The sequence below is a fragment of the Bubalus bubalis genome, chromosome 6 (genome assembly GCF_019923935.1).
Source record: "Bubalus bubalis isolate 160015118507 breed Murrah chromosome 6, NDDB_SH_1, whole genome shotgun sequence".
Lineage (NCBI taxonomy): Eukaryota > Metazoa > Chordata > Mammalia > Artiodactyla > Bovidae > Bubalus > Bubalus bubalis.
The window spans coordinates 98,722,077-98,735,443 of NC_059162.1; the positions used below are offsets into that span (position 1 = coordinate 98,722,077).

Genomic DNA, 13,367 nt, shown 5'->3' on the forward strand with positions numbered 1-13,367 from the left:
AATGGCACCCCACTCCAGTACTCTTGCCTGGAAAATCCCATGGATGGAGGAGCCTGGTAGGCTGCAGTCCATGGGGTTGCTTTGAGTCGGACACGACTGAGCGACTTCACTTTCACTTTTCACTTTCATGCATTGGAGAAGGAAATGGCAACCCACTCCAGTGTTCTTTCCTGGAGAATCCCAGGGACAGGAGCCTGGTGGGCTGCCGTCTATGGGGTCACACAGAGTCGGACACAACTGAAGCGACTTAGCAGCAACCCTAGACCTGGGGATCCCCCTGCTTTCTGGATGTTTCCCTATGGAGCATCCACAAGTACAATACATCTAAACCTGTAGCTCATCACCCCTCCCCACCTCCTGAAACTTGCCCTGGCCCCTTGTGAGGGGCCACCAAGCCACAAACGAAAGTGAGCCTCAGCTCCTCGCTGCCCCTCGCTCCCCACTCCCAGCTAGTCGGTGTTCTCGTGCCGTGTCCTGTCCATTCAGCCCTCCTAAATAGGGTTCAATCCCATTCCCTCTGCCTCACCCTGCAGCCCCTGCGTGGCTACTGTAAGTTTCCCCATGGCTTTCCTTTCTCCGGTCTGTGGGTGCCCATTCATTCTCCACTCTGTGTCCAGAGGTATTTTCTCGAATGCAAATCTGATCCTGTAACTCCCCTGCTTAGAAGAAGGTTATCAGTGTTTGTTTGTTAAATTCAACTCCGTTCCTTGCATTCTAATCAGTGATGCCCTGGCTGTTCATTAACACACCGGTGCCTACTCTAGTCACACATGGTGCCAGAACACACTGAAGACACCGAGCTGGGGTAGGACAGGCACACACAGACGGCATCACTCACCTCCAAGCCAAGTTCCCCGAGACAACCTTGAGACCCCATGTTTGCATGAATGCGTGTATCTCCCATGGCAGTGGGCATACACAACCACACACACACAGGAAGCAGGGATGAGGTGAGATGTCTGGGTGTGCCACTGGCGATAGCAAGGGCTGACCAGGGGGTCCTATGAGCACCAGTCTGGTGGTATCTAGGCAGGGGGGCTGTGCAAGGGCTTCCAATTCACACCCTAGCTTCTGGGGACCCTCCATCTCTGAGACTGCCCCAGTCTACTGGTTCCTTCTTTCTTGGCCTCTGTGGAGCCAGACTCCAGCATCTGTGGCTTCCTGTACTCCTGGAGGAATGTAGGGGTGCATGGAGGAAGGAGACCCAGTAAGATCCTTGGCCCCCAGGCCTCAACAGGTCATTCTCAGATCCTGAGCTAGAGGGCCTGATGACCTCCATGGGATCTTGAGATTTGAGGACCCAGGGGTTCAGGGCCCCAGACTGGACCTTCCAACCTGGGAATGTCCTTCATTTGTCCTCCAGAGCAGGACACCTACTTCTCTCATTGGGATGGGTGGAGAGGGATCAGAAGGTGTGTGCAGAGGCCTCTGACCAAGCTCAGATCCTGTCCCAGCTTCCAGGGACCAACTCTGGGGCAAAGAGGTGGAGCTGAACTGAGTCAGGTCAGCTTGGCTGGGTGGGGACAGCTGGGAACTAGGACCTCAGGCTCTCTGTCGTGATCCCCATGGAAAAGGGCAGATTTAGAGAGCTAGTGAACTGGGCAGGGAGTGCAGGGACAGAAGCCAGGGCTGTGCGCAGGACTGGGGCCCTGGGGTCTGGCTTGGCTGAGTGGGAACAGGTGAGAAGAACAGGAAATAGGCCAGGCTCTCAGGGAGAGGGCAGCTTTGACCTTTCCTAGCCTCTGGGGTTTTCCCCTTGTCCGGAACCAACCAGCAAATTTCTTAATCCCACTGTCGCCCTGCCCAGAGGCCCCGCCCCCTGGCAAGAGCAAGAATGTGTCACACCTTTCCCCAGAACTCAACCCCACTGCCAGGAAGGGGGAGCTGGCACAAGATTCCAGAGGCCTGGGGCTTGGAGGTGAGGCCTGACTCCCTTCACCTCCCAGGGCTCAGCCCCGAGGTCTCTGGAAGATGACCTCAAATGCCAGCCGGAGTGGGCTGGGCTCTGGCCAGGGAAGGCCAGGCCTGGCAGCTCATTACCGTGCGAGGGAGGGCAGGTTCCCTCTCCCTCCCCTCCTCCTTCCTCCCTTGCCTCCTTCCTCACTAGCTTCTCTCCTCCAGGGTCAAACCAGGCTGAGCTGATCTCAGCGGACGCCCACAGGACCCACAGCAGCTCCAGGGGCCCAGGTTCCAGCCGCCCGAGCAGGTGCCTGCAGCCATGTCAGTGCTCAGCCTGGTCGTCCTGAGCCTGCTCACGGCAGTGCCACCTGCCAGCTGTCAACAAGGTAGCACGGGCCTGGACCAGCCCCGGGGCTGCAGGGAGGAGAGGGTTGGGCTGGGTGCTGGGAGCCCAGGGGTGGAAGGGGTGGTCTTCTGTCCTTCTCATCACCCTTGGCACCTGCAGGTTGGAGGGGGAAGAGGCACTGGGCTAGCCAGAGGAACCTCCAAAGGCAGACACAGACTTCTGGCTGGGACATGTTTCCCCCAAGTGAGAAATGAGGGCAGTAGGGAAACGCTGGATCTAGGGTTGAGGAGGGGAGTTGAGACCCACGCTCCAGGAGCAGGAATTGCCCTAGAGATGGCTGGGTTCTGAGAGTTGGGGGCTTCCAGGAGGGTGGGAGTAGGGGCTGAGCCACCCCTCAATGGCAGGCTTGTTTCTGGGGCGGTGCTGTCATGATTTTGGCCTAAACCCTCTTTGTTTCCTCCCCAAAGTCCCAGTGTGGTTCCCGCCACATTCCTGGGCTCTCTGTCCAGCTTCACTCTGTGTTGCTGTGTATCTTCCGTCACCCAAGGAGATGAGCAAATCACTGCCCTTCTCTGAGACTCAGTTTTCTCACCCATAAAATGAAGACGATAAACCTGCCCACCCACCTCCCAGGGCACCTACCCTGCAGGGGTGGGGTAGGGCTTTGTATGGGTAAAGCTCCACACCCAGCAACTGGTGTCTGCCCTGTGCTGTGAGGCTGTGTTCGCAGCCAGAGTCTGGGGACTCTGCAGGTGGGATTTGGGCCCAGAGGGGGTTGACGTCCAGAGCATCCCTCCTTTGCAGCTGCCCTGAGCTCTCAGGCATGTCTGCTTCAACTCTGTCTCTCAGGTCTTGGAAGCCCTCTTTGGGAACTGAAGATCAGAGAGGCTGAGTAACTTGTGTAGGTCACACAGCAGAGCAAGAAGGGACAGGGCTAGATCTCCTCTCTCCTGCCCCAGGCCCTGCCCCTTGTGCTGTATGTCCACCCCAGAGCCACCTGGAAGGAGGAGCAGTGTCCCTGGTGTGTCTGGAGGGAACTGGCTGCAGAGACAGGCCTCCCAGGGCCTGAGCCCCGACTCCCAATCCTTGAGTAGCCACTGACCTGAGCAAACAAAGGGCCCGAACCATTGTTTTTTGGGGAAGCAATGAGTCCAAAACACAGCGTTTTGGCAAGTATGGAACATACAGTAACCACACTGTGTATCTCCCGTCACCCAAGGAGATGAGCAACGTCTGACCACAGGACAGAGTTCCCAGGGCCCTCCCTCCTTCCCAACACCTGCCAGGATCAGGGACTGCTCAGAGAGGAGGCAGTGCCTTTGGGCAGCAGGAGAGCTTTCGGGTAGACTCAAGGAAGGACCTTTGAGAAGGAATGAGGCAGAATGAAGTTTCTGATGCTCAGCCTGGACCCTTTAAGTACAGGATGGCACTAGGGGTGCAGGTATTCTGGCCTGGAAGCAGGACCTTTCACAAGTCTCCTGTTGGCCTCTGTCCCTTCCTGAGACATCTAACTGCTACTATGTGTCTGTCCTCAGTGTGGCCAGGCTCTCTCGGGCTTACAGAGCACGGTGATGTCCAGGGAGAGGAGAGCCCTTTGGGGCTGCCAGTGGCTGAGGGCAGAGACTTCTGGGAAATCTTGAGGGTTAGAGGTGGTGTCAAGGGTCAAGGGTCAAAAGGCAGAGAAGGTGCTTGGATGGGGCCTCAGTCCCTTGGGCACCCAGCCAGAGGAGCCGAAAGGGGATCAGGTTGGAAGCTCCCCTCCTGCCAAGACCCAGAGAGAGCTCGCCCTCTGTCCTGCCTTTCCAAAGGTGTTCTGTCCCAGCCTTCCTCTGGGCACCCCTGGCACCCCCAGCTGCATGGCCCTGCCTGTCCTTGCTCCCACGCCTACCCAACCCCATCTGCTACAAAACAGGATCTTCCAGATGCCAGCCCAGTCCTATTAGCTCTGGGCCTCCCCAGCCTGGGAGCAGGGGAGGAGGGGAGCCACCCTCCCTGGCAGGGCCAAGCTGGCTATTCAGGGGGCTGCCCTTTGATCCCTGGGCCGAGGCTCTCCCTGGGGGCCCCTACTTGTTACCCACTGCAGCAGGAGAGGGCTGGGGGAGGGGACATTCTGGGCTGCCTGGACCTCAGACGCTGCTCTCTGAGGCTTCCTCTCTCCTTGGCTCCTTTCTTTCTTCCAAATCCTGTCTTCCTCCGAACCACCATCCCCTTTATAAGCCCAGTGGTCAGACGGGGTCCTCGTTCCCCAGACGGTTTCCTCTGGTCCAGGCAGCAGGCTGGGAGCCTCCAGCACAGGCTCCTGCCCAGAGGCAGGAGGGCCCCCTGCACGGGCAGCCCCACTGCGCCCAGCTTGCTGCAGGACACCCCCCAGCCCCCCGCCCCCCACCAAAACACAGCACACTCCTCCCTTTCCAGGCCGGGGGAACCTGCAGCCCTGGATGCAAGGCCTTATTGCCGTGGCTGTGTTCCTGGTCCTTGTCGCAATCGCCTTTGCTGTCAACCACTTCTGGTGCCAGGAAAAGCCGTGAGTGCTACCTGGGTGGCCTTGGGGTCTGGGCCGGTGCAGGCAGGATGGGACCAGGACCCCGGCCACTGCTCTCATAGCAGGGAGAAGGGTTGATGAAATCCTCTCACTGTGTGGAAGGGACATGGAGGCCTGAGGTCTCAGGGAGCAGAGCTGAGGTTTGCTGGCACCTAGAGCTGAGTGCACTCAGTAGGAGCAGTCGTCTCTTCTTGGATTCTCAGTGTTTCTATCTGTATAGTTGGGACAGCGGCCCATCTGTGATGGGGGCTGTGAAAACCCTTGGACAGGAATGTTCTGCCCTTCTCCAGCGTCTGCTGGCATGTCACATTCGGGAGGTACAGAGGGGCAATGGGACAGACACTGCTCTTGTGCTCACAGACTCCCAGATGGGAAGGGAAGGCAAACATGGTGGGAGCCATCGCAGCTTGAGGCTGATGCTAAAGGAGCCTGCAGAGTGCCGTGTGGGCCTGACCTGGGGGGGAAAGGAGGGTGATCAGAGAAGGTTTCCTACTGTATGTTTATCCTGAAGCCCAGGCAGGAGCCAGTCCCAGCACAGTGCAGGGTGAGAGAGCACTGCAGTTGAAGGGTCCTAAGTTCAGGGCAGAGCACAAAGGTAGAGGGGACTGGGCTGAAATCTAGTTCTTTCTGCACCTGTCAACTCTGGAGCAAGTCTGCGTCTGCCCCCAGTTCTCATACCAGTGGCCCCGTCCTAGGTGCCAGCAGCAGCCCTGCAGGACACACTGAATGAACATGAGCAGCTCCCAGATGGAGAGAGGGATGGAGAGGCCTGAGATAGGCTGGTGAGGTCAGCAGAGCCCAGGCCAGGCAGATGCTTGTGTACTAAGGCCCCCGACTTCAGGCTTTGTCCTTAGTGTAGTAGGGATCCAGGGCAAGTGTGTAAGCCAGTCTCAGGATGAGATGTCTGCAGATGAGAAAAAGGGATGAGGATGAGGTTCGGAGACAGTTTGGACTGTGGAGGCGGCAGAGGAGATGGAGAGAGGGGACAGGTCTAAGAGCTGTCGAGAAAGGAAGGGAGGGGGACACAGAGACAGGAGGGAGGAAGGACAGAGAAAACATCCAGGCTTCTGATGGGACCGCCTACCGAGACATAGACCAAGAGAGAAGAGGCAGGTCTGGGGCAACTTGGATATATTATGTCTGCGGTGCCCGTAGGATGTCCAAGGAAAGATGAGCAGTGCTTAGGGTCATGGTGACCCTCATGACAGTGATGTCCAGGGATGTTGGGGCAAAGGCCACCCTTGAGTAAGAGGCAAGGAGATTGTTGTTGGCAATGATTCTTTTCTCCATTGGCCCCAGCTCTGCCTTCAGTGGCCATTCCTATTTCTAGGAAAATCTTGTGGGGAATCTGGGGCAGACACTGAGTGCTGCCGAGTCTGCTCTGGAACTGAGCTGAGGCCAGAGGAAAACAGCAGAGGGAGACTGGGAGGTGGCTGGTACAAGGTCTGGGGTACGTCTTTAGTAGACCTCAGGCTGGAACCTGAGGGTCCCACTGTGGATCAGGGAGAAGGGTGTGAGACCCCTTAGAGTGTGGCCAGAACCAGGCTGCTGGGCCCTGCTGGAGAGAGGGGCTTCCCTTAGAGCCTATAGAACAGGGTCTGACTGGACTAGAGGGAGGAGGGATAACAGAGGGAGAGGGGACCCAGAGAGCCCTATTGATGAACTCTGTCCCTAGGGCACCTATAAACATGGTCATGACCATTGGAAACAAAGCAGACGGGATCCTGGTGGGAACAGATGGCAAGTACTCCTCAATGGCAGCAAGCTTCAGGTGAGGCACTGGTAGAGGGCAGAGTGCCCTGTGCTCCAGGGGCTCCCGGGGACCTCAGGACCAGGAGATTTTGATGAGGAGAGGGTGGAGAGGATGGTGGCTCATGTGGGGAAGGGCTCAGTGAAGAGAAGGGGTTCAGTGTGGGAGGATGGTGAGTGAAGAGGCCTTTGGGAGGACTGCAAGGCTCCATGCAGCCTCAGTTTGCAGAGAGGGCTCAGTAAGGGGATGGGGACTCGGTGCGGGGAGGGGTTCAGGGGGTAGATTGGATTCATAGGGAGGGATGGAGTGAGGAAAAGAGGCTCAGTGGAAGAAAGGGACTCTGAAGGGATGAGTAGAAGGACTCTGTGGGGAGGAGAATCTGTAGGGGAGGAAGCTCAGTGAGGAAGTGGGCTCAATGGGGGTTTCTTAATGGGGCTCCCAGGGGAGAGGCTAGATGGCAGAGAGAGATGGGATTCAGGTGGTGGTGGTGAGAGGCCTCTGGACTCAGGTGCAGAAGACCAGATATGGTCAAGGGAACCCCCTCTGGGACTCAAACATTTATTCTGGAAGACACAGCCCTCACAAGTGCAGGATCGGGCAGGGAGAAGGGGATGGGATAGAAGGAGCAATGACCCCTATCATCCTCTTTCAGGTCCAGTGAGCACGAGAATGCCTATGAGAACATCCCAGAGGAGGAGGGCAAGGTCTGCAGCACCCCAATGTGACCCCTGCTTGCCTGTGTCCATGCCCAACCCCCTCCCTCTCTGTACAGGGATCGGCAGGAAGGGGCCTGCCTTCTCCAACCTCCACGTCTGCCCCACCCTCCTGCCAAGGTCCATGCTCAGACTGTGTCCAGGTTGGGGCTCAGCTGTGGCCTTGAGGTTCTAGGGGGTCTCCTGCCCAATTCATTTCAGAAGACTCTTCTGAAAAGGACAATCAGCTCAGCACCTCCCATCCTGCCTCACATCTCCCTCCCCAGACTGTGGGAACAGCCCTTATTTCTGTGAAATAAAGACATTTTGTACTTCTGGGTCTGAGGCTCTAAATAGCTCAGAAATAGCTCCTCAGGCTTCCAGAGAGGCCCAATCTTGCTTTCCAAATCATCTTCCAAAGCCACTGTCATGGTGATTCTGGAGAAATTCCAGGAAGGCCTCTCTGGGAGAACCCCCAGGGCCAGGGAGCACACTTCTTACACCAGGCAGAGACCCTCTTAAAAAGCATACCCCACCCCACCCCTTTTGAAAGGAAACAGGTATTTATTTGACTGCATTGAGTTGCAGCACGCTGGATCTTTGTTGCATCAAACAGGATCTTTCCTTGCGGTGCACAGGCTCTCTAGTTGTGGTGCACTGGCTTAGTTGCTCTGCAGTGTGTGGGATCTTAGTTCCCTGACCAGGGATTGAACCTGGGTCCCCTGCACTGCAAGGAGAATTCTTAACCATTGCACCACCAAGGAAATCCCAAGTCTTCCTCTCTTGACCTGCCCTTCACAGCTGCAAATCTGGGTGATTCTGGGCTCTTCATGTAGCACCAACCCTGACCACCCGACCCTGCCTCCATGTTGCCAGACATTGCAGCGGGTTCACTCATTGCTCATTCATCCAGCTCTGTCCTCATCCCCATGGCCCCTCTGGGCTGGGCTTGGGGCATTGGAAGCACTAGGGAAAGTCCTGGGCTAGGACTCAGGAAGCTCAGATTGGAGTCTGAGCAAGTCCCCTCCTGACTTGCCATGTGACTTTGGAGAGTCAGTGTCCTCTCTGAGCTCTGTTGACCCTCTGTGGAGGATTTAGCCAGGCTAACCACAAAGCTTGAGTGGGAATTATCCTTCCTAAGCCACTGACTCCCAGTCCCAGGTGGGGGTAGGGCGAAGGAACTGGGCCCCCCGGGAGAATGAAGCAGGAGGGAGGGGATACGACCCTACCGGGCTGGCTGACCATGGAGACCCCTCACCTCTAGGACTGTCATTCTCATAAGAACAGCCTCTGTCTCTGTCTGGGGTGGCAACTGGAGGCGGGCTCTCCCAGGAGCACTCCAAGATCCAGTGGAGAGAGGCTGGAGGGCAGGAAGCAGCCCACCTTGTCCCTAAGATCTTCTTCTGCCACCTGTCTCACCTGTCACGGCCTCTCGTTCCTCCATTACAGCTGTTCCTGTGCTGCTCCAGGGCTTCACCCAAATACCCCTGGGGAGTCCCACCCCAAATCCAGACCATCCCTCGCATCTCACTGGGGGCTAGTCTGCAGCATGCAGCAGAGGGAAGATCCCCCAGCTGAGGGCTGGCTGGGTCTCTGCCCTGTTGTGTGACTCGCCTCCCCTCTCTGGGCTTCAGCTCAGTGACTTGTGGCTGGAGCGCCCGTGATTCCCACTCTTGGTTTTTGCACACATGGGAGGATGCCTTTTCACCCCACTCTGCCTGTGTAAACTCTGCACATTCCTTCTCCTTGACCCTGCCTAGGTACCTCTTCCTCCAGGAAGTCTTCCTTGATTAGACCAGAGGACAGAGTCAAGTGACTAGCTAGCCCAGCCTTTGGCTGCTTGGGTCTGATCCTCCTTGTATGAAGCTACGTCCCTCCCACCTCAGCCCCCTGTTGTCTCACCTCAGGCCCATGTTGTCTCGGGGTGTCGGGGGTTGGGGGGAGGCAGTTCCCAGTCTGACTCCTCACTGGCCTGCCAGGTCTGAAAGCAGAGATGCCATCCCCCTGTTTCCCCTCCAGCCCCTCAGTTTACCAGCAGGGGCTGTGGCGGCTACTGTCCTGTCCTGGTGCTGAAGGTGGGTGGCGTGGTGGGCTGGGCTGGGGTGGCCCGGTGGGTGAGTAGAGGGGTCAGATTCCCCCCCAACCCCCACACCCCCGGGGCTTTCCAGGAGCCTCCTTAGCTCCCTCCCCACCAGCCGGGCCAGGATGGTGGGAACGCCATCCCGGGGTCCTTGTGGGGCTGAGCTGGCGTTGATCTTCCCCCCAACCCCATGTTCCTGTCCTGACAGGGGGCAGGGGGCATGGAGATGCCGGCCCCAGAACTGCCGGAGCCCCCAGTCCTTATCGCTAGTTCCCACCTGCCAGTCTGGCCAGAGGAAGGAGGGAAAGGAGGCTGGGTCCGGGCCAGGGCGGTGCTTAATGACCCTCCGGGGGCCTAATCGCAGCCTGGCAGCCGCTGAGTGGCTCAGGCTGGCTCCTGGAGGAGGCTGATAACGCACCAGCTGGGCCCCCCACCATCTATCGGGGCTGCACAGCTAGTCCCGAGGGGGCATCGCTCGGGGGGCCTGGGAGGGGGAGCCTCCGGGCTGGGGCAGGGCGTCAGGGGACGTGCGGGAAGCTCTCCGCCCCTCCCGCCCTGCGGGAAGGGGATTCTGCCTTGATTGACAGACAAGGGGGAGGATGCTCATTCAACGCCTTTCTGCTCCCTCCCCACCGGCTTCTCCCCAGGCCAGACCTGCCCGTCCCAAGCCCGTTTTCTCTTTGGTTCTCCCAGCCTTTACTCATCTCCGTGTGTGGCGCTAGTCTCTTTCGGAGTGCAGTTTTTACTTCCATCTTCTTGTATCGGTCGCGTGTCTTCCTTCTCCTTCCTCCACCTGAACTCATTGTTCACGCCTTCTCTCTCACCTCTCATCCGCCCTCTTTCACCAGCTGGCTCTCCCCCTGCCTTCTCTCCAGCTCTCCCCACGTGCCTGCGCTGCCCTGATGCCCCTCGAGGCAGGGCGAAGTCCGGTGCCCTCACCCAAGTCTCACTTTTTGTGCTACTTGACCTCCTGCGGATCTCTCCGCCTGCTCTCTGGGCAGAAGGCGAAGGCTGCCCAGGCCCTGGCTCCAGGACCCAGAGGTTCTATTACTCCCAGAAGACATTCTTGCTCCTCCAGCTTTCTGGAACACGGCTGGCACTTTTCCTGTTCTTCCTCTACCTAAAACGTGTGGATTTCACAGGGTTACATTGTAGGCTACACCCGAATTACGCTAAAAGCCCCACCCAGCAACTGCAGAGTTGAAAGTAGGTTGCAGCACAGTTTACTTCAGTTAGACTTGAAGAAGAACTTCCAGCCTGGAGTTGGTTTTGAAAAAAGGGTTCAGAGTCCTAGCTTGAGTGTTATTAAGATAGAGTGGCAGGGGCTTGGAATACTTTTCCAGATGACTTCCCTCATGCTCAGAGTGACATGAGCAGAAACACTGCACTCTTATTGTATTTCAGGAAGCCTAATATTACAGGGGAACGCCTGCCAAGCAGAGTCTCCTCCCCCAGCCCAGGGTAGAGGAGCGGGGGAGATGGGAGGTGTCCAGTGTCTGTGATGGGCTGTCTTTCTCCTTATCCTACCCTATCTCCTTAGGCCAAGCTCCCAGGTGAGTCAGGTGCCTGGAACCGGTGGAACTTGCTCTGGGATGAAGATGGGAGGCATTTGGCTCCCCTTCAGATCTGGTCCGCGGGCCTGGAGTCCCCAGCTTGGCTCTCCTCTCCGTTTTCAGACCCCAGCAGTCCACACAGTGGCCGAGAGCTGGGGCTTAAGAACCATGCAGACTCTAGTTGAAAGTCCAGCTCTTCTCCTCACTGCTTGTGGGACCACCTGGGCTTCTGAATGTTCTTTTCACTTGCCAGTAAAACTGCTTCTGTCATGACTTCCCTGCGGGGTTACTGGGAGGAAGCAGAGATAATGTATGTGTTATCATTGTACCTGAGACTCGCCAGAAGACCCCCTAAGCTCGGCTTAGCAGTCACTTCTGGGAAGCTCGTCCTGACCCCTGGGCTAAGGGCTTCCTCTGGGCCACACCAGCATCTCTGCACTCACTGCCCTGTGTTGCCTGTTCCCTGGTCTGTGTGCAGCTCCAGCGTCAGGTCTGGGAGCTCTTCAAGGGCAGGCAGGGGGTGACTTTCCTCTCTGAGTCACCAGCACCCACGGTTGGGCCCAGGAAAGGGAAGCCCCAGGGGTGGTGAAAAGACCCAGAGGGAGAGGCTAAATCCTAGTCCATACCCGTCCACCCCACATAGGTACAGACACACACAGGACCTGCACACCCTCTCTCAAGCTCTCTCTGGCTGAAGGTCCTGGGGTCAGTGATCACTGATGCTCCATCTGGTCTTCAGTTGGTGGGGAGGGGTTGTTCTCCCCCTCCCCGCCCACGTCTGCCTGAAGCCTCAGCTGCCCCCTGGTGGCTGCACACTCAATGAGAAGGGTGGATTCAGTAGAGCCTTTGAACTGGACCTTCAGGGGGCTCTTCCCCCTTAAGCACTGGGACCAAAGACCTTCCTAAGGCCAGGCCCGGGGGACCTCATAGATTGTGCAGCACCTTGCACTGCAGGTTTCCAGGGCAGCCAGGCCTCCAGCGCCCCCTCTTTGTGTCCCTAGAGGCCAGCTCAGTGAAAACTTCAGGTTCTGAGTACTACTGGTGGGGCCAGGCTCTGGGGGACTTAGCATCCAGTCCTCATGACACACCTCCCTTTCTCTCAGAAATGGTCCGAGAGCCCCATGGCCCCTGTCTTGAGTCATTATTCCAGAGACTAAGGAATGATAATGTTGGTGGTGCCCTGCTCCCTAGAGACCCTGGCCCCCTGGGGAAGAAGAATAGAGAGCTTGATGAGAGAGAGAGAGAGAGAAAGTTCAGGGACGAGTCTCAGTATCGTCCTGAGCAGGCTGGAAGATGGTGGAACCTCTTGGGGAACTCTGATGGGGTTGTGTGAACTAGCGCCTCTACCTGCAACCTGGGCGCCTTTTCCTGCTTCTCATGAAGCCACCGGGTAGTGGGTGGCCCTGAGAGTGACAGGTGCCAGGGGACAAGCAGGAGTGTGTGGGGTGAGGATGCATTTGGACAAGTGGTTGGGAGCTGGTGGGATGTCTACAGGGAGAGGACTAGGGTGCATTTGGGTACATAGGGCAGGTCTGAAGTGCAGTTGAGCAATTTCTAGTTCAACCAGAGATTTTGCTTTCCAGTTGGATGCCCACTGGGAGGTTAAGAGGACAGGTCTGGGCCAGGCAGCCTGGACACAACACCGATATGACACTAATACCATGTTGGACAAATCAGTCAACAAAGCTCCAGGTTACTCATCTGTAAACTGGGGGGAGTACGTGGTGTCCATTTAATAAGAGGTGTTGTGAAGACTCAAAAAAGCAGTGTACATAATACACAGAATAGTGTCAAGTGTACAATTAGTGCACACAACAAATGTTAGCTTTTGTCTTATTATTATTATTATTATTACAGGATGAACTCGGTTGGATGCAGGACCACTCTGTGTCAGAGCTAGCAAAGTCCTTCAAGTCATTTAGCCCAGTTTAGTATTAATAATATTGCACGGTGGAATCTGAAGCCCAAGGAAGGGATGGCCCCTGCCCAGTGTCATGTGACAAGTCAGGTTGAGAGGCAAGCTAGAGGCTCTGCATGGCTGGTTGGAACAGAATGTGCTGGGCCCAGCTGTTCCCCTGGACCTCTGGAGGAGCCAGCATAATGGGGCTGGTTTGTTCTGCATTGCTGAGGCTGGTACTGTTCTGTACGTGGACTTTGCAAATGAGTAACTGGGCTCCTGACCAGTTCAGGCTGTGAGCTTGGGGTGTGGGATGGGGCTGGTGATGAGGATGGGTGCTGGTGAAGTGGAGGAGGGGTGGAGGAGGAGAGTGAGCTCCAGCGAGCAGGGAGGAAAAGGAGAGAGAGGGATGGGAAGAAGCTGATGGAAGAATCTTCCAGGTGCCAAGAGCTAACAAGTTGCAACAAGAGACTGGGAAGGGCCTTCCCTCCAACCCAAAGGCAGTGATGGTGGTGGTGGTGGTGATGGTTCGTACGCGGAAGCTAACAGCTACATTGTGGTGTGCAGGATGCTTTCTGATTGGAGATTTATTCTGATCCTATTTTCTT

At 56.9% G+C, this 13,367-nt stretch overlaps 1 protein-coding gene across 3 annotated transcripts; it reads left to right on the forward strand.

Moving 5' to 3' along the window:
* Positions 1 to 1,790: 1,790 nt before the first annotated feature.
* On the forward strand, positions 1,791 to 7,569 carry PDZK1IP1 (PDZK1 interacting protein 1). 3 transcript variants are annotated; one of them, XM_006051655.4, is made up of 5 exons: positions 1,791 to 1,918; positions 2,122 to 2,285; positions 4,661 to 4,769; positions 6,463 to 6,558; positions 7,190 to 7,569. In XM_006051655.4, the coding sequence occupies exons 2-5, from the start codon at positions 2,219 to 2,221 to the stop codon at positions 7,260 to 7,262; spliced, it is 345 nt and encodes a 114-aa protein (XP_006051717.3). In that variant the 5' UTR covers positions 1,791 to 1,918; positions 2,122 to 2,218; the 3' UTR covers positions 7,263 to 7,569. The 3 variants fall into 3 exon arrangements, with proteins under 3 accessions (XP_006051717.3, XP_025144582.2, XP_044800977.2); XM_025288797.3 differs by lacking the exon at positions 1,791 to 1,918 and having other exon boundaries at positions 2,016 to 2,285; XM_044945042.2 differs by lacking the exons at positions 1,791 to 1,918; positions 2,122 to 2,285 and adding an exon at positions 3,673 to 4,053.
* The last annotated feature ends 5,798 nt before the right edge of the window (positions 7,570 to 13,367 follow it).